Source organism: Suncus etruscus, chromosome 1, assembly GCF_024139225.1.
Source record: "Suncus etruscus isolate mSunEtr1 chromosome 1, mSunEtr1.pri.cur, whole genome shotgun sequence".
NCBI lineage: Eukaryota > Metazoa > Chordata > Mammalia > Eulipotyphla > Soricidae > Suncus > Suncus etruscus.
Window position 1 is genome coordinate 64,643,522 of NC_064848.1, and position 24,152 is coordinate 64,667,673.

Consider the following 24,152-nt stretch of genomic DNA (forward strand, 5'->3'; position numbering starts at 1 on the left):
AAAGTTTTTCTTTTTAATAAAGATACTATTTACAGTTGCACGGGGTGTGTGTGAAAAATGTTTTCTTCTTCCTGGGGGGGGGGCATGACAGAAAATAATTTAGAAGCACAGGGTTAGAGGGAGACAGGTAAGCATACCATACCTGTATTATTCAGGGCTGGCCTCTAAGTAACCAGAGAGGGTCTGTGTATGTGACTACATATTGACAAAGTCTTATATATACACTGTTGTTTGTGTTGAGTAGTACAAGTCCTGAAAGAAACTTGAAGCACTGCATTATTTTGCCTTTAAAGTAATTATTTAGTCTTTACAAGTATCTGCAAAAATGGGTAGAAAACTCTAACGTGCTATCAGTGTCATAAAAGATGATCAATATGTGGGGAATTTGAGGAGCTGGAGAGATAGCACAGTGGTAGGGTATGTGCCTTGGATGTGGTTGATCTGGGGCAGACCCAGGTTCAAGCCCCAGCATCTCAATTGGTCCCTGAGACTGCCAGGAGCAATTTCTGAGTGCAAAGCCAGGAGTAACCCCTGAGCTGGGTGTAGCCCAAAAATAAACAAACAAAAAATGTGAGGAATTTGAATTCTGTTCCATACAAATGGGCATATGATGACCCCTAAGAACTTCACTGTGAAAATTGAATGGGATGCCAGGGATTGAACCTGGATCAGCATGTGCAATGCAAGTGCCCTACCTACTGTACCCCAGAAGATAACATACTTTATCTGAAAGTACCTCTTGAAATAATGCATATTCAATCTCTTCATCATTTTCCATTTGATAGTAAATTTTGTAATTGAATCACCATGAGATACTATTACAAAGGTGTTGCTGATTGAGTTTCAATCATAAAGTATTTCAACATCCATCCCTTCCCTTTGCACATTTCCTGCTACCAGTGTCCCCAGTTTTCCTCCTGCCCTCTCCCCACATGCCTTTATGGCAGACACTTGTCTTTTCTTTCTCTCTCTCTTTTCCTTTTAGGCATTGTGGTTTGCTTTTATCATTTTCTTATGTGTGTGTAACAGTGGTAAGGATAATGTCTTATTAGAATTGGACCACAATGCATATCTCAGAGACATGTTTCTTCTAGTTCTTTGGGGCTTTTTACATTTGTTAATTGGCAAGTAAATTCTTTTCGAGGGGTCAGTTAATAGGTTTTCTGGGATTATCCTTTGGGAATGTCATGATTACATTGATTAAATGTGATGTCAATGGGTCCTTGATTAAAGACTTCAAGACATGAATTTATCAGACACTCTAGAGCCCCTGCTTATATTTCATTGTATTTTGCGCCCATTTTAGAACCTACCATAATGTAATGTAAAGCATTTAAGATCTATTAAGATAATGAGATTATGGACAATGGAATTTAAACAAATTGTCATTTCAATCTTCTTCCTTCTCTGCTCTGTGATTTCTCTTAGCAAATATCTTCTAGAATGGGTGGAAGAGGCCGAAGATTTGGAAAAGAGGGAATGTGGGGAAACAAAGAGATAGCGAATAGAGCTTTTTTGCTTTGAGTTCAATTCCTGATATCCCATGTGGTGCCCTGAGACTGCTAGGTAGTGATCCCTGGGATAAATCATGGAGTAAGCCCAGGCACTCTGGCGTGGTCCCAAAACAAAAACACAAACCAAAAAGATTAAAAAAGAGGAAATGTTGATATGGGAACTAGTTAACTCTGGTTTTATAACCATGTTGAGAATTAACTGGTTTGAGAACCTCAAGGACCAAAGAATTCTGACAGTATAGTTTTATATTGGCCTGAAAGTTCATCTTCACCTAAATATAACATCCTTCTAGTGAAGATTTGCCAGTCTATTTGGAAGGATATTTGAAAATGTTTACAAGGAGCCACATTTTAAAATATTGTAACTGGTAGAAAACGGGGACAGATAGGGCCACAGTTTGTTTTTTCCTAAATGCACATATTAACCTTGGATATGGGATATTTTGCACTGTAATTAAGACATCCTTTTAAAGGATAGGGTATTTAGTTTTATTCTTTGTTTATGTCTGAAAAAATATTTTCCTATTCAGGTTTGACCCTCAAGGATTGGTGATAAAGGGGAGAAAGAAAAAGGAGGCGAGGTGCTAGTAGGGTTTAAGTGATTGTTTCTCAAAATGCTCCTTCAAATACTATGTACAAATTATGTGTCTATTACAGCTTTTAAAAATTTGGTGATTCGGTGGGGCTGGAAAGGTAGCACAAAAGTAAGACACTTTTCTTGCACATGGAAAAACCCGAGTTTGATTCAGGGCACCCCATCTGGTTCCCTGAGCCCTAAAGGACTGATCCTTAAGTGCAGATCCAGGAATAAGCCTTCAGCACATATGGGTATGGCCCTCCATGCCAAAGAAAAAATACTAAAACATATTTAGATTTTTTTTTGATGACTACCTTGACAGTAAGCTGCTTATTTTACCACCCTCCATTAAGATTTGTTGTTTTGATTGCATTGACGTGACAAGCTAGCACCCCAAATATTACTTTCTAATGCAGTTTTCCAATCATGTAGATCATAGGTAATGTGGAAGGTACATTTTATATGCTTTTTGTTGTTACTGTTGTGGGCCACACCCCGTGACGCTCAGGGGTTACTTCTGGCTATGTGTTCAGAAATTGCTCCTGGCTTGAGGGACCATATGGGACCCCGGGGGATTGAATCTGGTGATTTAACTGCAGGATTGAACCAAGGACCATTCTTACTGCCTTACTGCTTGTGCCACCACTCCAGCCTCTTATATGAATTTTCATACATATTTATATACTAGTATAAATAATTCCAGCACACTGACACATTATAAATAGCATTATTAATGGAACTTGAGTTTTGTTGAAATAGAACAATTTTTATACTAAAATTTTGCCTCCTGTTTTTTAGCAAAAGAATAATGTTCGGTGAAGTTGATTACTATCTGTGGCCAGTGATAACTACGGTGCATTAAAGTTGGGTCCGGGGGTGATGGTTTACCAATATACTCTAGTTTCTTTGACAACTGAGCAAAAATGCTGTCTGAGTTTTAATTATTCCCATTCGCTGTCTGGCTGCATATAAAACAGGTACCATAATCACATAACTGCAGCCATTTATTTTTCTCCTTTATGCTCTGACCTCCAATGGAAATTCCTTATAGTCTGTCCTTTGGTGTATTCTGTGGGAATTTGTTAGCACAAGTTGATAATTATTCTTTGCTCTTTGTAAGATAAAGCCTGTTATAAAATAGTTCAGAGCATCTTCCTGCCAAGGTCTCTATAATTTTTCTAATTTTGTATTTTAGATTAACTTCATCTACCTTGCCAGAAGCACAAAAAAAAACAATGCTGACTTTAGTTGGAGTGTGTGCAGTTACATTCTTTCTTATTTGCAGTGGAACTTTTTTTCCATACAGTTCTAACCCTGCCAGTCCAAAGCCAAAGAGAGTGTTCCTACAGGTAAGAATGGTTGTGTGAGAGCTGTTTAAAATTCTAGACAGGAATGTAGTGTGTATTTCTGAGCTTCACTAGTCAACCAATTAACTTTTTTTTACTGTTGACATGTTTAGTTGTATCCAACTATTATGTTTATAAGGCAGCAGAAAGAGGTGATTAATCATTAAGAGGTGATTAGCCATGCTTCTCTTAGGAGACTGAATTGGTAATATCTATACTTCTTCTTTAAAAAGAATACTATTCAAGGCGAGTCTGTCTGACAGTTCTTATTCTTATATTTGCAAGTGCTGCGACTCACAGTCAGTGGGTCTGTCCTACTCAGGCAACTTAAAGGCTTCCAACAACATTTCTCTGCTCCATGCAGTGCTGGGAGAACTGAGGGTGGTAGAGCCTTGGCTGGGCAAGGCCTGCACCCTCCCTGAGCTGCGCCCCAGCCCTACTCTGATGTCTGAGGCCTTAGATGAGTTTTCTGTACCTTTATTTATGGCAAGTTCATTTAAAAAATCATTATGCTGAGTGAAATAAGTCAGAGAGAGAGAGAGAAAAATGCAGAATGGTCTCACTCATCTATGGGTTTTAAGAAAAATGAAAGACATTCTTGCAATAATAATTTTCAGACACAAAAGAGAAAAGAACTGGAAGTTACAACTCACCTCAGGAAGCTCACCACAAAGAGTGATGAGTTTAGTTAGAGAAATAACTACATTTTGAACTGTCCTAATAATGAGAATGGGAAATGGAAAGCCTGTCTAGAGTACAGGCGGGGGTCGGGTGGGGAGGAGGGAGATTTGGGACATTGGTGATGGGAATGTTGCACTGGTGATGGGTGGTGTTCTTTACATGACTGAAACCCAAACACAATCATGTATGTAATCAAGGTGTTTAAATAAAATATAAAAAAAAAGAATTAAAAAAATCATAAAATATTTCTGCTCCTGTAGACAAGTTCTTATTAGTCTATTTAACTATATATTAATAATATTTAACAATATATCAATTATTTTTAATATCTTAAATATTTAACAATATATTAATAATTTAACAATATTTTAACAATTTATTTAACAATATATTAATAATTATTATTTTTAATATCTTAGTCTTATATTTTAACTGAATTCTGCATGTTTCCATGTTCATGCTGATGTTTCATGTAATTGATAAAGAAGAAACATCTCTTCTAATATGTTGTTTATAAACCATAGTAAATATAAGAACATTGAGAATTTAAGCAAAGTTAAACTTTTTCTAGTTGAAGGTATTTATGGCTTTGAAATATATTTTATTGATTAAAGATATTAGAGTATTCTGCACCCTTCATGGAACAGAGGATTCTTGCATGGTTTTTCTGTATGTAGTGAACCTATCAATTTTAAGAGTTGATGATCTATCAAGATAGCTTGTGAACTTTTCCTGGGAAATAAACATACATTGTCTTTCCCAGAAAAAAAAAAAAAAAAGACTATTTAAATGATAAAAAAATTGCCTTCCTAGAAAAACAAGCAAATTTGTATCATGTATTGCTGAGCTTTTAGAAGTACAGATGGTAAAAGTGTCTGCAAAATGAATAAAAATAGGAACTTTTAGAGCTGGCAAAATAAAATAGATATTCTAAGAAAGTTACTTTTGCATTAACTTTATGACGCCAGGTTTGAGCCACACTCTGTGGTACTCAGGGGCCATTATTGATTCTTGGGTATTCTTTATTCTTTACTTTTGGTTTACACCTGGCAGTGCTCAGGGGTCACTCCTGGATTTATACTCAGGAATCATTCCTGGTTGGCTCAGAGGACCATAGATGGTGCCTGGGATTGAATCTAATTCAGCCACATGCAAGGCAAACACCCTACCTGCTGTGCTATTGTTCTGACTTCAATTCTTAGGAATGAAGCTAGGATTGGCCACATGCAAAGTGAGCATCTTAATCCCTAAACTATTTCTACAGTCCTTTATTTAATTTTTAATTTTTCTTGGTTAGGTAATATGGTTACAGTGGTGTTAATGTTTATGGTTTTGATGTACAGTTACTGCCCTTCACCACCACTAAAGTGTTCAAGACCCTCCACTACTGTCATTTTTAGTCCCTTCATCTTCCCCTTTCCCTCTACTGCTTGTTAATGTTAGTTTCATAGTTGAAGGTCATTAGTCATATGGTGTCTTAAAATAGGGATTTTTAAAACGCTAGGAAAATTGATCTCAGATCCTGTGGCTTCTTTTTTTTTTCTTTTTTGCTTTCTCACATAGATTCATCACTTTAATTCATTATTTCATTGCAGAATAGTTATGGAAGGAGGCCCCAAAGTATTTGTCATTTTTATTGTTCGAGACCATTTGGATGGTTTCTAGTTTTTGATAATGTGGACAGTGCCAAATCAATGTTCCTGAATCTTGCAAATATCTTTATGGTGCATTTCAGGAGTGTAATTGTCAAGAATTTCCTAAAGTGATTGAGGATATCCACCTGCCAGCAATGTATATGAGTCCTAACTCTATAACTATCTGATTTCTTAGTATTGTCAGATTTAACTGATCTCTATGTTAATTTAGAGTGGGGGTGAGGGCGAAACAGTTGAAGCAGCTTTTCTCATAAGTCTTGTTCTTTTCAGCATATGACTAGAACTTTTCATGACTTAGAGGGAAACATAGTTAAACAGGACTCTGGAATATGGATCAATTCGTTTGATTACACTGGGATGTCTCACATAACGCCCCACATTCCTGAGATCAATGATACCATCCAAGCTCACTGTGAGGAGAATGCACCCCTTTGTGGTTTCCCGTGGTACTTTCCAGTGCACTTTCTAATCAGGTAGGTCCTTACTTCTCTACTTTTAATTGGATGTAAGTTTCTTACAGTATGATTTATTGTTGCTGTTCACTAGATCAGTATTTTATTATTTAAATGGATTTAATATGGGTATCAAATGTATTATTCACAGAAGTTGTTTTTTTAGTGGGATATTGCTTTAAGAAATAGAGTTTTGCCTTTTCAAATTTCTGAAGTCTTTCCTCTGGAACCTGAGTAGGTAGAAAGGGTAGTTTTGTTAACTGACCTCAGATTGCAGTTAAGCATGTCTCTCAAATTTCTTTTATTTCTGGGAAATTCTGATGGCAGGGCAGGACTGACTGCCAATCAGGGTGATGGAAGAATCAGATAAATGTGGACTCCAGAACACATAGCATCCTTTGTCCTTCACTTTGGGAAGATAACATTATGTCGAAGCCTGGGCTTCACAGGAATGGTGTTGATGATCTTATCCATCAGTTTATATTCACAGTCTAGTAGGCACTTCATATGACATAAGCACTTTCATGAGTCACAGATAGTAATTAATAAAGCATCCTAAGTGTTGAAACTTCCTTTCCAAACAGAAAAAACTGGTATCTTCCTGCCCCAGAAGTTTCCCCACGAGATCCTGCTCATTTCAGACTTTTATCCAAAGAACAGACACCCTGGGATTCTGTAAAGCTGACATTTGAAGCAAAAGGTGAGTCATCAGACAGCGTTTTCTTCTCTTGTATCTTAAATTCTTAATAGCATGTAATAATGCTACTATTAGTATATATTTATATACATATAAATGAAATATTTATATCTATATATCTATATACCTCAGTGTATAACAGTGGCCAGCAACTTAGAATTAACTTATTTACTTACCATATTTTCCGGCGTATAAGACGAGCCCCTACTTTTCCAGTTAAAATATAGGGTTTGAGCTATTTTTGCCGTATAAGGCTACCTCTCTCTCTCTCTTTTTTAATATAAATTCTTTATATAAGTACCATGATTACAAACATAATTGTAGTTGGGTTTCAGTCATAAACAGAACACCCCCCCCCCTTCACCAGTGCAACATCCCCATCACCAATGCCTCCCTCCCTTCTTCCCATCCCCTGCCTGAATTCGAGACAGGCATTTTACTAGTTATATATTTTTTTAAGTTTAGTAAGCTGTTTTTGTTTCTTTCTTTCTTAAAGGATAAGTGTTAAAAAAATATAGTAGTAATGGTGAAAGAGTGGCAATCGCCATTGTTTGCATAGGCCCAGCAAAATATGGGGAAAACGGAAAAAGTTTTGCTGGGACCATGGAGAATGACTCGGGTTGGGTAGCCTGATATGCCTGGAGCCCAGAGTTGGTCTTATACCAGGCTACCCAACCTCTGAGTCATTCTCCATGGTCCCAGCGAAACTTTTTTGCACATTAGCTGTTGATGGTGCCAGGTTCCTGTAGTTCAAGATTCCGGTTTCTGTGCATTTCCTTCATCAAGTCAGGTTGATGTGGAGCATCCTCTAGTTTCACTTCACCATTAGATGAGGAGACACCAGCCCTGAAAGCAGGTTGTTGTTGTTGCTAAGTTGTCTGGGTATTAAGAGAGCACTCTTTGGAGTAAGTCAATCCCAGAGCAGTGGTAGGGTCTTCCCTGGTAGAGATTTACTTCCTGGTAATGTTATAAAAAATTGTGGTTGTTTCCATAGATAGTATTCATGGTTCAGGGGTGTATAGGCAGTGCTCATTCTTCTGAGGCCTGAGCCAAGCTATTATGCCAATGTTCAGTGTATAAGGCCTAACTGCATTATAAAATTTGTGTTCCTATCTCTGTTAGATAAGAACTTGTTTGCATAATATAATATTTTCCCATTTTAATGTGCCTATGCAAAAGAGGAACAATGCCACAAGGTATTATTGGTACATCTGGGGGTCGAGGGAACAAGTTCAACATTCCCTGTAACTTGGTTCTGACATGAATTCTATACAGAGAGACTCTTCTACCAGAATTCCTTATTGAACAGATACCAAAGGGTAGAAAAAAACAGACAAAAAACAGTGGGCAAAATTGTCACTGTATAAGAGGATATTCAAAAATAGCTATAGATGTTAAGAGAATACATCTAAGATATACAAAGGAGATACACATGTCCCTTTTATGTCTTTAGAAATAGTCAGGGGGAGGGTGTTGAGTTCAGGTGTTGGTCTGTGATTTGTCCACCTGGAGAGGACTCCCAGCAGTCCCATATCAGGAATTGTCTATGAGTCGAGGTTTCTCAGAGACTGAGTATGGTAGCAAGCACAAGTACACAGTGAAGGAAGATGGAGGACAGGAGGCTGCTGGGAGTAGATTAATAGGAACAGAGTATTGATTTCTTCTCAGGGTGAGATTCTAGTTTTTCACTTTAGGAGCTGGCTAGAGCTGGCTTGAGTGAGGATAATGATCTGCTTCATAAGGAAAAAAGAACTGAGGGTAAAAATAGTTAAATGTGGGGTAATAGGCATTGGGGGCGAAAGTAAAGGACTATAAATGAGCTTGAAAGGTGATGAGCCAATGGGGTAAGGAAAGTATACAATGTAGACATTATATTCTAAACATAAATTATACTCTATGGTATCTTATTAAACTATCTATAATTTATGGACATTGGTATGGAAATGGACATTGGTGGGAGGAAAGTTGCCAGCGAATTTCCCAAGACAGCCCTACTTGTGTAGGACGGGGCTTCGGGAAGGCCTGGGGTCCCCTTTAAGCTGCTCCCTGGGACCCACCTCACTGGCTTCCTGGGCCGGGGCCCAGGGAAGCCCTGGAGTTCCGGGAGGAAGGAGAGGGAAGGCTGTTGGTGGGGAGGCCAAGCCCCATAATCTCCCTTCGGCTTGGCAAAAGAGCCTTTGGCCTGGAACCATACTTAGACTACCTCTCTTTTATTGCACAAAAATGGAAATTAAAAAAATTAAGAGAAATAGAGTAGAACCATCAAAGATTAACAGTATATGTTTAATAAAGCTAGACGTTGGAGTGCCAACAATCATTTGTAGTGAGTGACTTATTTTTTTTGTTTGTTTTGTTTTTGGGGGGCCACACCCATTTGATGCTCAGGGGTTACTCCTGGCTAAGCACTCAGAAATTGCCCCTGGCTTGGGGAGACCATATGGGACACCGGGGGATCGAACTACGGTCCTTCCTTGGTTAGCGCTTGCAAGGCAGACACCTTACCTCTAGCACCACCTCTCTGGCCCGACTGTGATTTTTTAATTGTGATCTACATTAAGAGCAGGGAGACGGGGCTCCTCCAAGAGCAGCTGGCTGGGTGCAGTGATTAATAGGACAGCTAGAGGGAGACAGAATGCCTTCTATGTGTCCCATAAAAGCTGAATAGAGGACTGAGCACCAGAAAGTCCCATACCCAGCTGGGTGAGATGGGACACTTGGTAACTCAGCTCCTCTGTGTGCCCTGAAAGATGAATCAGGACAAGCAGAGGACTTAGTGATGATGCCTGGCAGCTGGATGGGATGTGGCAGTAAGAGGGGGCGGATCACCTGTCCCTGAAGCTGGAGTCATTTCAGCATGTCGTATACTGGTGTATAAGACGACCCCCTACTTTTAAGAAGTTTTTCATGTGTTAAAAAGTCGTCGTAGGGGTCGGAGAGATAGCACAGCGGTAGGGTGTTTGCCTTGCAAGCAGCCAGTCCAGGATGGATGGTGGTTCAAATCCCGGCATCCCATATGGTCCCCCCATACCTGCCAGGAGCGATTTCTGAGCACAGAGCTAGGAGTAACCCCTGAGCGCTGCAGGGCGTGACCCCAAAAGCAAAAAAAAAAGGGGGGGGAGCTGGAGATACAGCACAGCGGTAGGGTGTTTGCCTTGCAAGCAGCCTATCCAGGATGGATGGTGGTTCCAATCCAGGTATCCCATATGGTCTTTCAAGCCTGCCAGGAGTAACCCCTGAGTGTGGCCGTGTGTGACCCCCCCCCCCAAAAAAAAAAAAGAAAAGAAAAAAATAAAAAATGTGTAGTGACTCTTACCAATATTCTTTGGGTCGGAGAGATAGCATGGAGGTAGGACATTTGCTTTGCATGCAAAAGGACGGTGGTTAGAATCCTGGCATTTCATATGGTCCCCGAACCTGCCAGAAGTGATTTCTGATCATAGAGCCAGGAGTTACCCCTGAGCACTGCTGGGTGTGACCCAAAAACCAAACCCCCCAAAAAAAAGTCATCTTACATGCCAGAAAATACTGTATTTATCCATAATTGAAGTACATAATTTAATAGATGTTTAATTTGAGGCACTGTGATTACAATGCTGTCAATAGGGTTTCATGCATGGAAAGGTCCCTGGTTGGTTGAATTTTACAGTAGGCAGGTGAGGCCTTTATTCTGCAGTGCACCACAGGCACCAGTGGTTGTAGATAGACGAGAGGTGGGTCCAGTCACTTGCTTAGCCTAGAGCCAGGTACAGTGTGCAGGGCAGAAGCATGTGATTCCCAGATTTGCAGGCATGCGACTCTCAGGGCTGAGGGTGGGGCCTGGGGACATGGTATGGCTTGAATGAAGGAAGGACAGAGTTCCTCATGTTTGCAGGTGTGTGGCTTATTAGTTTTTTTTTGGGACTGTTCATAAAATTTTAGGACAAATTTTAATTGAATCACTGTTAGATACACAGTTGCAAAGTTTGCATAATTGAGTTTCAGATATACAGTGTGCCAACACCCATTTATCTCTAGTTATAGTGTTTCCTGAATACAGTATGTATATATAGGAACTGACTTTATATGCCAAGTTGAACACTTCTGGTATGGTTGAGTCAGGTCTTCATTCATACTGATTTTCAGTACTGGTGACACTTGGTCCCAACTTTGGTAAATAAAGACTTGGTCTTTTTATTTTCTATAGCCCTGTTTTTCTATGATGTCTTCTTTGCCTACCATTCTGTTGCTTTATTTTTATTTATTTTTGGTATTTTTGGGTCACACCTGGCAGCACTCAGGGGCTACTCCTGGCTCTATGCTCAGAAATTGCTCCTGGCAGGCCTGGGGGATCATATGGAATGCTGGGATTCAAACCCTGTTCTTCTGCACGCAAGGCAAAGGCCTTACCTCCATGCTATCTCTCCGGCCCCTATTCTGTTGCATTTTTAAAGGTTCATACTTACCAAAAAATAAAGGTTCATAATTTTTGTTTCCTATTTATTTTTATTAAAATTTTCATTTAAAGAACCATGATTTACAAAATTATTGATATTGAGGTTTAGGTATATAATATTGTAGCATCAATCCCACTATCGAGCTTCCTTTTACAAGGGTTCCCATGATCCTTCCTGCCACTTCTCCTCCTACCTCTCCCACAGCCTGTTGGATCTCATGTTTTTAGAGTTGTTAAGTCTATGCTTTTGATATATAGCTTCACCACACCCACACATTACCAGCCTGTGGCCTGTTACTTCTCTTTCTTATCTTCTTCCTTCCCCATTTGATTTCTTTCCTTCTCTGTCCCTATACTGTGGGGTCAGGGGTGATCTAGGCAACACCCTCCCACCCCCATTAAAACATTGTATTCCCTCATCCAGTTATTCTGTATGCCATCAGTATGTGAGTTTATCTTGTGTTTTCTTCCTTCTGGCTTAACTTCTCTCAACATGGTACCTTCTAGTTCCATTCCTGGTACATATTAGTGCTATTCAAATTGCAGCAAATTGCTTGATTTCATTCTTTCTTATAGCTGCATAGGATAATACTTACTTTTAAATTATTTTGAAGGGGAGCATACCCAGTGTTGTTAAGGGGTTACTCCTGGTTCTGTCACACTAGTGGTGCTTGAGGGACCCTATCAGGAATTGAACCTGGGTTAGCCAAGTGAAAGACAAAAGCCCTATCTACTGTACTAATTCTCCAGCTCCAACACTTTTCTTTTTTATAATGTGAGACAATTCATTATTGAAAATGTATAAAATACCATAGCAAGCTAGGAATAAACATGCCTTTATTTAGTACAGTGCAACCTTATATACTGTGAGAGCCATGTCACACATTGGGAAGTTTGTCTTGTCCTTTAAAGGAGCTGTTTTACTGTTTTGTTTTGTTTTTCTCTAAAACTGGTTTCAAGGCTGTGAATCCCCTGAGCTATTGCCTGTCTGCTATTGCTATCCCTGAAGCTCTGTATATTTCCTTCAAATCTGAATGATAATCTCAGTAGTGGTCCTCAAACTATGGCCCGCAGGCCACATATTGTGTTTGTTTCTTTTTGTTTCTTCACTTCAAAATAAGATGTGTGGTGTGTGTAGGAATTTATTCATAGTTATTTTTTTTTGTTGTTGTTTTTTAACCATAGTCCAGCCCTCCAACGGTCTGAGGGACAGTTTGAGGACCACTGAGATGGAATATTCTTGTTGAGGTGTTAATTTCATGGAGTTTTTGTACTGTATCCCTTCTGGCTTAGAAGAGTCTCATTTGATAAAACTGATGTGAGTCTTGTGGGCTTTCCTTCCTATGGACGTTCCTTTTTGGTTTTATTATTATTTATTGATTTTTGTTTTTGGGCTGCACCTGGTGGCTCTCAGAGATTTAGATTACTGTTGGCTCTGTGCTCAGAAATCACTCCTATTCCTCCAAAAACTGGAAAATGAGTTCCTATTTGCTCCAGCTATACCACTCCTAGGGATATACCATAGGAACACAAAAATACAATACAAAAATCCCTTCTTCACACCTATATTCATTGCAGTGCTATTTACAATAGCCAGATTCTGGAAACAACCAAGATGCCCTTCAACAGACGAATGGCTAAAGAAACTATGGTACAGGATCAGAGAGATAGCATGGAGGTAAGCCTTTTGCCTTGCATGCAGGAGGACGGTGGTTCAAATCCCAGCATTCCATATGGCCTGAGCCTGCCCAGAGCAATTTCTAAGCGTAGAGCAAAGAGTAACCCGAGTGCTGCCAGTGTGACCCCAAACCCAAACCCCTGCAAAAACAAACAAACAAACAAACAAAAACCCCAAAAAACCTGTGGTACATATAACACAGCAGTCAGGTGAGATGAAGTCATGAAATTTTCCTATACATGGATGTACATAGAATCTATTATGCTGAGTGAAATTAGCCAGAGGGAGAGAGATAGACACAGAATAGTCTCACTCATCTATGGGTTCTAAGAAAAATAAAAGACATTTTTGCAATAATTCTCAGAGACAAAAGTGGGCTGGAAAGTCCAGCTCACGACATGAAGCTCACCACAAAGAGTGATGAGTGCAGTTAGAGAAATAACTACTTTGAGAACTACCCTAACAATGTGAATGAATGAGGGAAGTAGAAACCCTGTCTAGAGTACAGGCGGGGTTGGGGTGGGGAGGAGGTATATTTGGGACTTGGTGATGGAAATGTTGCACCGTTGAAGTGGGTTATTCTTTACATGACTGAAACCCAACTATAATCATATTTGTAATCAAGGTGTTTAAATAAAGATATTAATAAAATAAAAAAGAAATCACTCCTGGCAGGCTCAGAGGATCATATGGGATGCCAGGGATTAAACCTGGGTCTGTCCTAGGTCTGCAGCATGCAAGGCAAATGCCCTACCATTGTGCTAACACTCTGGCACCTGGACGTTCCTTTTTTAATTCTGATACTTACAATTTTTTGTCTCTACTTTGGCCTTTGTTATTTTGGAGTACAGTGTATCTTGGAGGTTTCCTAGGAAACCTTTGGCAGGGGCCCATAGGCCTCTTAGATATCACTGGTGCCTTTATCCCTCAACTCTAGGAAATTCTTATCAATGACTTAACTGTTATTTCTTAGTTACATTTGCCTTCCTGTTCTTCAGGAGCTCCAGTGGTTCTCATATTGTTACTCTTGAACTAATTAGCCCCATAGTTCTTTGCTAGGCTGTTCTTTATTTTTATAAACTTCTTTCCACTTGTTTACCAGTGGTTTCTGCCTCCTGGAACTCCTTGATCTTTTGCTTACTTACTGTTTAGAACTTCTTTTGAGTTTTTTTTTTTTTTTTTTTTGGTTTTGGGTCACATCTGGCAAATCAGGGGTTATTCCTGGCTCTGCACTCAGAAGTCGCTCCTGGCAAGCACGGGGACCATATTTGATACTGGGATTCAAACCACCGTCTATCCTGGATCAGCTGCGTGCAAGGCAAACGCTGTGCTATCTCTCTCGTCCCTATTTTGAGTTTTTTTTAAATTATCACCAACTCTGCTCTTCCTATCTGTCATTTCTAATTGGAGTAGTTTTTTCATTTAGACTAATATTTTCTAGTGCCTTGTTGCCTGTACTCCAGTTTGTGTTTGTTAAAGATCCTCCTCATGGTCACAGCAAAATCATTGTGGATTTACTGAGTTGCCTTGTGTTTTATGTCTTTCATGATATTGTGTTCATTTAACGTGGTGTTTATTTGTTTAATGTTTTCTCCATTGTTTTTCTAGTATCCTTGCAGTGTTGGGGTTAGACCCCTGGAAGATACTTAGGGATGGGGCCGGGCGGTGGCGCTGGAGGTAAGGTGCCTGCCTGCCTTACCTGCGCTAGCCTTGGACGGATCGCGGTTCGATCCCCCAGCGTCCCATATGGTCCCCCAAGCCTGGAGCGACTTCTGAGCGCATAGCCAGGAGTAACCTCTGAGCGTCACCGGGTGTGGCCCGAAAACCAAAAAAAAAAAAAAAAAAAGATACTTAGGGATTACACTGGCAGTTGCTTTCTTACTTCTGTGGCTATCTTTCTCTGAAAGACAGAAAATAAAATTGAGCAGTAAACTGAGTTTGTGATTTGATGAGTACATCATGTGATTGCTTACTCCTCAAGAGCTGTTTAATGGGCTGATTAATATGGTGCTAGTGGGAGTGGGGGAGCTACTGGGGGCCAAGTCATAAAGATTCTGTCAGCCCATTGAGAGTTAGCTAGAGAGTAGCCTCACATGGGGATAGAGAAGCAAGCAGGAAGTCTAGGCCATCTATTATTTAATCTTTCACAATCATCAGTTTTTAATGGAATTCTTGTATTCTATTCAAATGTTTTTTTGCTGCTTTTCCTTTTCATTGTTTGTTACATGCAACACTTAGACATTAATCCATTACTCTCTCCTCAGTATTTGTTTACTATTACGATGTATTTAAATCGCTTTCAGTTCTTAGCTATTATTTTTGCAGTTATCTGTAACTTGAGCAAAGTTTCTATAGATGTCAACAGAAGATTTATGGGTGCCTTACTTTTGTATGGTTAAATGATAGGGCCAAGACTTGAACATGTTTTCTCATGGTAAATTATATGCCTTACCTGCTGCATCAGTGTTAATACATACTTTTGGTTCAGATGGGCAGATTTCCATTAGGCTCTTAGAAGGCATGACTCTTCAAATCTGGTTTGGGTAGTGGATTAATTGTATGTCTTGTTAGCTATTTAAAGATTTAACTGATGATCTTTCCTCTTCCCTTACAGGACCAACACATATGACATTCTATGTTCGAACCCACAAAGGGGCAACACTTTCTCAGTGGTCTCTTGGCCATGGAACTCCAATCACAAGTAAAGGAGGAGACTACTTTGTGTTTTACTCGCATGGACTACAGGCCTCTGCCTGGCAATTCTGGATAGAAGTACAGGTTAGGATTTCCTGGCATTGAGTGTGTTGATCACGTTTCCCAGGTGGTTAGGGTAGGAAGCTTTGTTTCAATTTAGTGCTGTCCTAAAAACTATAATTAACGGACTTTTCTTTGTCAGGTCTTGGAAGAACAACCTGAAGGAATGGTCACCGTAGCTGTTGCTAACCACTATCTTTCTGGGGAAGAGAAGAGGTCCTCTCAGCTGGATGCTCTGAAAGAGAAGTTCCCAGATTGGACATTTCCTTCTTCATGGGTGTCCACCTACAGTCTCTTTGTTTTTTAATCTTGTAGATAAACTTCCAGTCTACACTCAGTGGAACACATTGTGTGACAGAGTTTCTTCCTTTGTTACACAGGAGAAATGCAAATGAGTTTTAGTGAGTATAAGTTCAGAGTTTCGTGGGTTAAAAACTTTCATGGCACTACCATGGTTATGCTGGTTCGTGGTGCATGGCCTTTATGACACTTGAAAACGCCAGTTTTCTGGTCTTAAGCACCTGTGGGTACTGCTACTACACAAGTGTGTCATTTTACCTTATGGACAAAAGCCAAAAAACCACTTTATTTACTTAGATCGTGAAATATGTAGAAGGTATTATAAGAGCATTACTGACATGAAACCGATACCATTCCACTAGCAAATTTCCTGGCCATTTGCTGGGTGGATGGAGGTGGACACCAAACTCCGTAGGTTGTTGGAAAGCAAGTTCAAGGACTGGGGAGGGTCTGTGGATCTTTTGAGCCTCACTGAGCTTGTGCCAAGGCCTCTGGACTGTGCTTTCTCCTCTCTGCACTGAAGCCCAGGACTCCTGTTAGTGGCTCTAGTCCTGACAGGGGGGGCACTGTGATTTACCGTTATGCTTTCCTGATACTCTTAATGCCTATTTTCTTCTTAAACTTGATTCCTCTCTCCACCGTTTCCATTTGAGAAGAGGAACATTTATTCAGCTCCTTTTTATATTTTTGATTCTTAATGTTCTTTTTCAAAGCACTGTGCTGATGTTGGCTAGTCAGAGTGGGAAAAGAATCGGGAGAGGGCTGGGCATTTTACAAATATTTATTCTGTTTTGAAGGACCTGCTAACCAAGGTTAGTGCTTAATTTTATTGATGCACTGGGCCTGTATTTTTCATGTTTTCTATCCAGTTGAACAGATTTGTTTCTTAGTCGGCTGTCTTGAGACACAAGATATTTAGTACCAGAAAGTATCACTGTAACCTGGTGTTCAGATCATGTCTAATGTAAGCTGAGGTTCTAAAAAGTGCTTTTTATAAATTTAAAGAAGATGGGCACATAGCTTAGAGTGGTGCCTTTCCTAAATGTGGCTCTAGCATCTGAAGGATACAGTAAGGTCAGTATTAAGTTCTGCTAGATTTATTTCTAAAAAATTGACAATGTGTAAGCCAAGAAATTGTCTTAAAAGAAAAGCCATAACACAATAGTGGCAAATCTGAGCCAAGGATGCGTTGCTGGAGAAAACTCTCTAGGCTGCTTGTACAGCTTGTTCAGTATGCTTTCTTTTTTTCAGTTTTTGGGTCACACCTGGTGACGCTCAGGGGTGGCTACTGGCTCTGTGCTCATAAATCGCTTCTGGCTCGGGGGACAATATGAACGCCGGGGATTGAACCTAGGTCCATCCTGGGTCAGCGAGTGCAAGGCAAATGCCCTAACGCTGTGCTATTGCTCTGGGCCCACAATGTTTTCTTAGCTAAGTTTCTGCTTGACTGATTTGTGACTCTTTAAAAATATTGGGTTCATAGGATGGCAGTGAGAGCTAAAAGACAAATTGGCTTGACATTGTGTGACACAACTACAATTGTAGCCATTCTTGTCCTTGGAATTACTTTGGTGGTGGGGGGGTGGGGAACACCCAGCTGTGCTCAGGGGTTACTTCTGGAATGTGCACTCAGGAATCACTCCTGATAGGCTCAGGGGACCACATAGGATGCTGAACTTGGTTTAGCCGCATGCCCTACATAGCGTACTTGCTCTCCAACCCTTGTCCTTCAATTGTGTGTAGACCATGTATTTTAACTGTCTCAGATGCTCTAAGTGTATGGCTCCTGTCAAGTATTTCTAAGTATTTCTGATGTCTGCAATGTTCACAGGTCATATAATCAAAATTGTGGAGAAATTGAAACAGTAGTAAGTATCAATGCGTTTGAAAATGTGGGAACAGCTTTGTCCCTGTAATTTTAGATAAATCACTAGGAACTGTAGAGAAGGAAAACAAACTATTGACAAAGGACACAATGGAAAATAGATTGGTTCCCTGTGATTTTCCTTCTTTGGAAAGGATGTTGCCTTAGAGCAATAATTATGTTTTTTTCATTTTTGCTTTGAGTTAATTTCCTATTTTCTCTTAGTTGTCATGTTGAAGCTTCAGAGTAGTAGAAGGTCAGTAGCAAGTTCCATGTTTACTAGTCTCAGGGTACGCTTACTATTCTGGGGAACTGCTTTATGTTTAGAAATGGTCATGTAATTATACACAGAAATCATGACTTAATAAGCACACTAACAAGCAGATAAGTAGCCACTGAGCATAAAGGACTTTTTCAATAAAATGCATTATTTTCTACAAAATTTAAATATAAGCAGCACAGATCTACTTTTAGGGAGAGTGAAGAATGATTTTTGAAGAAACTCTTAAATTTGAAGTTGTGTCTTACCTAAGAGTGACTGTGGATTAAGTATTTCTATTCATACAAGATGTAAATAAGCATAATAGACTGGGGGCATAAACCAAGCTTATTGACTCAGGAAGTATAGAAGTGATCATGTCCATCCTTTTCTGTTCATTGGTTTGCTGAGGATTAACTGTTGCCTTACAATGTTATTAAAATAAAGTTTTTAACCTACTAGTTGGTATCTTTAACACATCTTTGTTGTTATTATGTTCTGTTGTATATTCATTTTTAAGAAAATGCTAATAGGCCTAAGTAGTTACATAATTATACTAATAGGTGATGCAAATGAATCCAGCACAGCAACACTATTTTAATTGGAATCCCTTTAACTATGAATTCAAAGGATGTGTAATTTCTTAGAAAAAAAATGACCTCTTGGAAAATATTTAAATTTATGTTGAATTTATGTAGCTTTTCTTACTTCTGAGTGAATCCATTTAAAGTAGTTCAGTGTCAGGTGAAGCCACTGGATAATGTGGACAAGTATCCTGCTGATCTGAATCAGGAAATCAGAATATTCTCAGACCCCCCCCCCCCAAAAAAAAAAAAAACCCTAATTAACTTGGATTTGGAGAGAGCACAGGGGTTAAAAGGTACTTCGCTTGCATGTATCTAACTCAACTTGGATGCAGCAACACATAGTTCTCTGAACCTCACCAGGAATTAGCCTTGAGTGTAGCTAATCATTTTAAGCACACACCCAGCTTTTCCTAAACACAGGAGGATACACTCCATTTTAATCCCCTCTCACATGCTACCTGATTGGTCGACAGACTCCACACCCTATTCTCCCCTACTATAAATACCTATTTCCCACTTAGAATAAACTGAGTTCCTTTCCCAAAGTGGATAGTGGATGCTTTTTTGTGAGTGTTCTTCTGATCTCACTAGTAGTTTCTTTCTATATCTTGGGATCTGACTTCATCAGCATCATTTACACCAGAGTACTACAGTATGACCCCCCCCCAATAAAACCCAAAAGAGTAAACTAAGTCATACCAAATCCTGTAACGGGAAACTTGCATTTTATTTATTTTTGGGTTTTGGGTCATACCTGGCAGTGCTCAGGGGTTCCACCTGGCTCTGTGCTCAGAAATCGCTGCTGGCAGGCTCGGGGTACATTACGGGATGCTGGGATTCGAACCACCATCCTGCATACAAGGCAATGCCCTACCTCCATGCTATCTCTCCACCCCGGAAAAAATGCATTTTTAATATAATAAATGTTGTATCCAGTTCAGCTACATGCAAGTCAAGTACCCAACATACTGTTATTTTTTTGGGCCACACCTGGGGGCACTTGGGTTACTCCTGACTCTGCACTCAGAAATCGCTCCTGGCAGGCTCAAGGGATCATACGGGATGCTGGGGATTGAACCCGATCCATCCCGGGTCAGCCTTGCAAGGCAAATGCCCTACTGCTGTGCTATCACTCTGGCCCCTGATCTGTTAAGTATACTTATCATATACAATTTTGAAATGCAGTGTATTTATTTTATGGATACCTGATTTAGAGGTACATATGTGTATGTACTGAAGATAAAAGCCAAGGCATAATATATGAAAAACCATGTACTCTTATCATTGAGCTATGTCTTTGCCCTAGCTTGTAAAAAATTATGTTATTTTCTACAAGTTTGGCCCTACACCACACCTAGGATTTATCTGATACCATATTAATGAAATTAAGAAAAGCACTTGATTTAATTCCCAAAATTTCTTTTACAAAGTCCTAACAACTTTTCCTGACGAACACTCAATAGAGGTAATAAAGGGATAATTCTGTTAGCATAATTAATGATAAAATTTCCTAAGACCATCACAGAAGATACAATATCCACTATGTGCCATATTTGAAATTGTATTGGAGTTCCACTAAAACAATTTTACAAGAAGTAGCCAGGTTACTAGAACTGTCCCTGGTTACAGAAGACAGATCATTTTAGAAAATGGTAAGGAATCCACAAAATTTTAATAATAATAATAATAATAATAAATTTAGCATTGTTGTAAGATCCAATTTACAGAAATCTTAGCATATAGTATTTCTATATACTAATACAGAACAATACAAAACTGAATTTAAGAACACAAGTTGCAACAAGGAGAAAAACTTCCCATAGAAAGAAGTTTTAAACAAAATACAAGTCTTTACACTGGAACTACAAAACATTTCTGAAAGAAATTAAAGACAAGTAACTAGAACACTCCATGTTCATGAATTGGAAGGCATTCTTACTATTTTCCAGACTTAAAGATGGATTACAACCTCAATCAGACCCCATCTGCCTGTTGTGCACATGCAGAAATTGACAAGCTGATCTTCTAACATTCACATAGAAATGCATGTATGTGGAATAGCCAAAAGTATCTTAAAAACGCAAAGACAAGGCACATTTCAAAATTTCCTACTAAGTAAGAATAACAATTTCCTACAAAGCAAAAAAATACTGGTAGTGTATCTTGATACTGATAGTATAATGACAGTGATACTGGCATTAATAACAGATTTGTCAATCAATGTGATATTACTAACACACTTCAGAAATAAATCCATGCATTCAAATAGACAACAATATAGCTTTGAGAATTCGATGGGTAAAATAGTCCTTTCAATAAGTTCTGTTAAGACAACAGCACATCTATACAAAGCAACTAAGAGAGCTGGGGATGTAGCTCTGGTTGAATATGTCTCATATCTAAGTCCCTAGACTTGATTCCAGTATACAAAAATATCTGGTAACCTATTAGATACAATGAAATAATCTCAGAATAGTTAAAAGACAACATAAATGTAGGTCTTAGATCTAATAAAAACAATAAAGCATAGGCATATAGGCACAAAGCTTCAAGAGTCTTGGGTTATAGGCAGTTTCATAGCTCTGACATAAAAAGCTCAAGTAGCCAAAGACAAACTGTTGAAATAAAACGTGCCTAAAAGGACAAGTATATTGAAAGTGGGAATAGAAGCCCCAAGAATGAGAATATTTTTCAAACATAAAGAACCCATTTGATATCTTTATCAAAAGATAAATGAACCAGTTTTGAGACAGACAAGCCAAGAGTCATATGAAAAGATTTAAGCAGGGAAATAAACCATAATGCAGTTATTCACATATAACTTGGAGGCTATGACCAAAACTACAAGTAACAAGATGTTGATGGTAGAAATCGAAAGCCGCCTTCACTGGTAGTGAAAACTTTAAAAATAGTACAGATACTTTGGAATATGGTCAAAGTGACCATTTACATGATCCAGTACTTCTAAAGCTAGAGAGAACAAAGAACATATTTTCCTAAAGACATGTTTCCCTATGAAGATCATAAGTGAAAATCCCAAGGTCCATCAACTAAGGGTTGGATAATTAAATATAGCATTATGTATACAATAAATACAGTATGATATTATTTCACTTTAAAATTTTACAATCATGTTAAGTGCTAGGTGACAGAAAAAGGAATGAATGGAATTCAGCCAAGCCTTATAATACTCAAGGTACCCAATACTATTTGGGGAGGCCCCCTCTATTAAAATTGTATCTAAAAATGCTAAGTGAAAGAAGTCACAAAGAAAAATCCATGAAATATTCCATTTACACAAAATACCTGGAATATGTATGCAAATTCTGAGAGACAGAAAGCCGATTTAGGAATAAAGGAATCTAAGAAAATGCCAATCTTTTTTGATTTTTGTTTTCAGGCCACACTTGGCAGTGCTCAGATGTTACTCTAGCTCTATGGTCAGAAATCACTCCCGGCTGGCTCAGGGGACCATATGGGATGCCAGGATCAATCCCGGATAGGCCACCTAAAAGGCAAATGCCCTACATTGTGCTCCAGCCCAAAGGCTATCTTTTCATTCCACTTATTGAGGGCTTTGGTGCTGGTCTTCTATATCTAATATAGTCTTGTTTGCTAGGTGGAAAGGATATGGGATGATTCTGTACCCATTATATTAAGAATATATCCCACATTAGTGTGAACTGTTTTAATCTATGTTAAGTATCTAGGATGCTCCCATATCTTCATACTCATATTCTAAATGATTAACAGAAGTTTAACATTTTTCCTAGATTTTTTTTTCATTTTGTAAGAAAAACTCTTAAGAAGCGCAATTATATAATGAACATAATACTTTTCTGGCTTTTAATACAAAGGACTTTTGTGGTTAACCTGAGACTAACAAAGGTTCATGTAATTGTTTTATTGCCCTTTACCACGTAAAAATATACACATTACAGAAGCAGCAAGTTTAACTACAAGCAAAAGTTGACTCAACCCCAAAATAACGACTTCTTTTGGTATCAGCAAATAACTTAAAAAGTATCTAGTAAAATTTAAACAGTTATACTTATTTAAATTCACTGGATAAATTATGGCTTTAACAGTTACAAACCATAAACAAGACAAATAAGAATTTAATAAAGTTTATAATATATTTACCAAAGACAAAATTTGTTTATATCCCAGTTTATGCTTTGGGGTAAAAACAGGCTGAAAACAATTATTTTACAGAAAAAGAATCACAGAGGCCCTTAACTCCAAAAATGTATTAGTGGCCTGCTATCCAGAATGGCAAGATCAACAAAGTAAAATAGTTTAAAAGAGCACAGCTACTTAAATGGAAAAATCATTTTTATTGACTGAATATTCATACCAAACATGAAAGTAATACTGGTTCTTCTCCTAGTAGACTAGGATAGGAGATGAACTTACTCGGTAAACATTATTTTCTATCTTTAATTCAGGGAAAGGTGGTTTAAAACAAAGATGTAAAATAAAAGTAGCACCAGAAGGACCAGGTACCAGAAATCACATTCCACCCATCCTAGAGTTTAGTTAGTGAAGTTATTGCACTTGTAATGTAAAAAGTAAATGACAGTGAACTATGAAACTGGGAATTTTTAAATAAATTGATGAGTTTTGAATAATTAATTTCAAATTGGTTTTGCATCTCCCTTCAAAGGAAATCTGACGAGGACATCTAATTTGCTTACTTAAAAAAGCAAAGAGGACCAAGTTTTATTTTTAAACTATAATTGCACTATGAGAAGGAAGTTATTTTACATAGTGGTACAAATTTGGTCCACATCAGTACATTGTTATAAAAATAAACAAGTTTGTTTTTGTAAAAAATAACATTGCATTCTTTGTTCAAATTGCACAATACAAATAAGCTATCTAAATTAATACTGTAATTAAGTAATTAGAAGTACATATACAGTGAATATAGTCAGAAGCAGAATATGCAATTTTGTTTTCATAATGTATGAAAACAAAAATTTAAGTCATATCTAAAAATACATAAAGTATTTAAAATTTACAATGAAGAATGCATTCTTTACATAATTTTAGTAGCCATGATAATACAGAATTTGGCTGTCTATTTACATAGAAGTCCACTTTTTATTCAATTTACAAAAGCAATAAATAAGAAACTACATTACTTTGCAGAGAACAGGATTCATTTCATGATCAGTGTGACCTTTTCTGGTAACTTGATGACCAGACCAATAAACCTCTTTTCCTTTATGAATGCTCTTACTTGGAAAGAAGAGCAAGCCCTATTTTGCTCCAAGAGTATAGCCATGCAAAACTCAGAAACCTTCAAAATTATAACAAGACTTAAAAAATATGAATAATGCCTTTGAGTCTA

General features: G+C 38.4%; 1 protein-coding gene across 1 annotated transcript in view; it reads left to right on the top strand.

Moving 5' to 3' along the window:
* ERMP1 (endoplasmic reticulum metallopeptidase 1) overlaps positions 1 to 16,343 on the top strand; it is a 49,831-nt gene extending 33,488 nt beyond the window's left edge. Inside the window, 6 exon segments of the mRNA XM_049773161.1 lie at positions 3,287 to 3,316; positions 3,318 to 3,440; positions 6,044 to 6,246; positions 6,810 to 6,925; positions 15,647 to 15,810; positions 15,929 to 16,343. Of these exon segments, the coding sequence (XP_049629118.1) occupies positions 3,287 to 3,316; positions 3,318 to 3,440; positions 6,044 to 6,246; positions 6,810 to 6,925; positions 15,647 to 15,810; positions 15,929 to 16,093 (801 nt within the window). The 3' untranslated portion in view covers positions 16,094 to 16,343.
* The last annotated feature ends 7,809 nt before the right edge of the window (positions 16,344 to 24,152 follow it).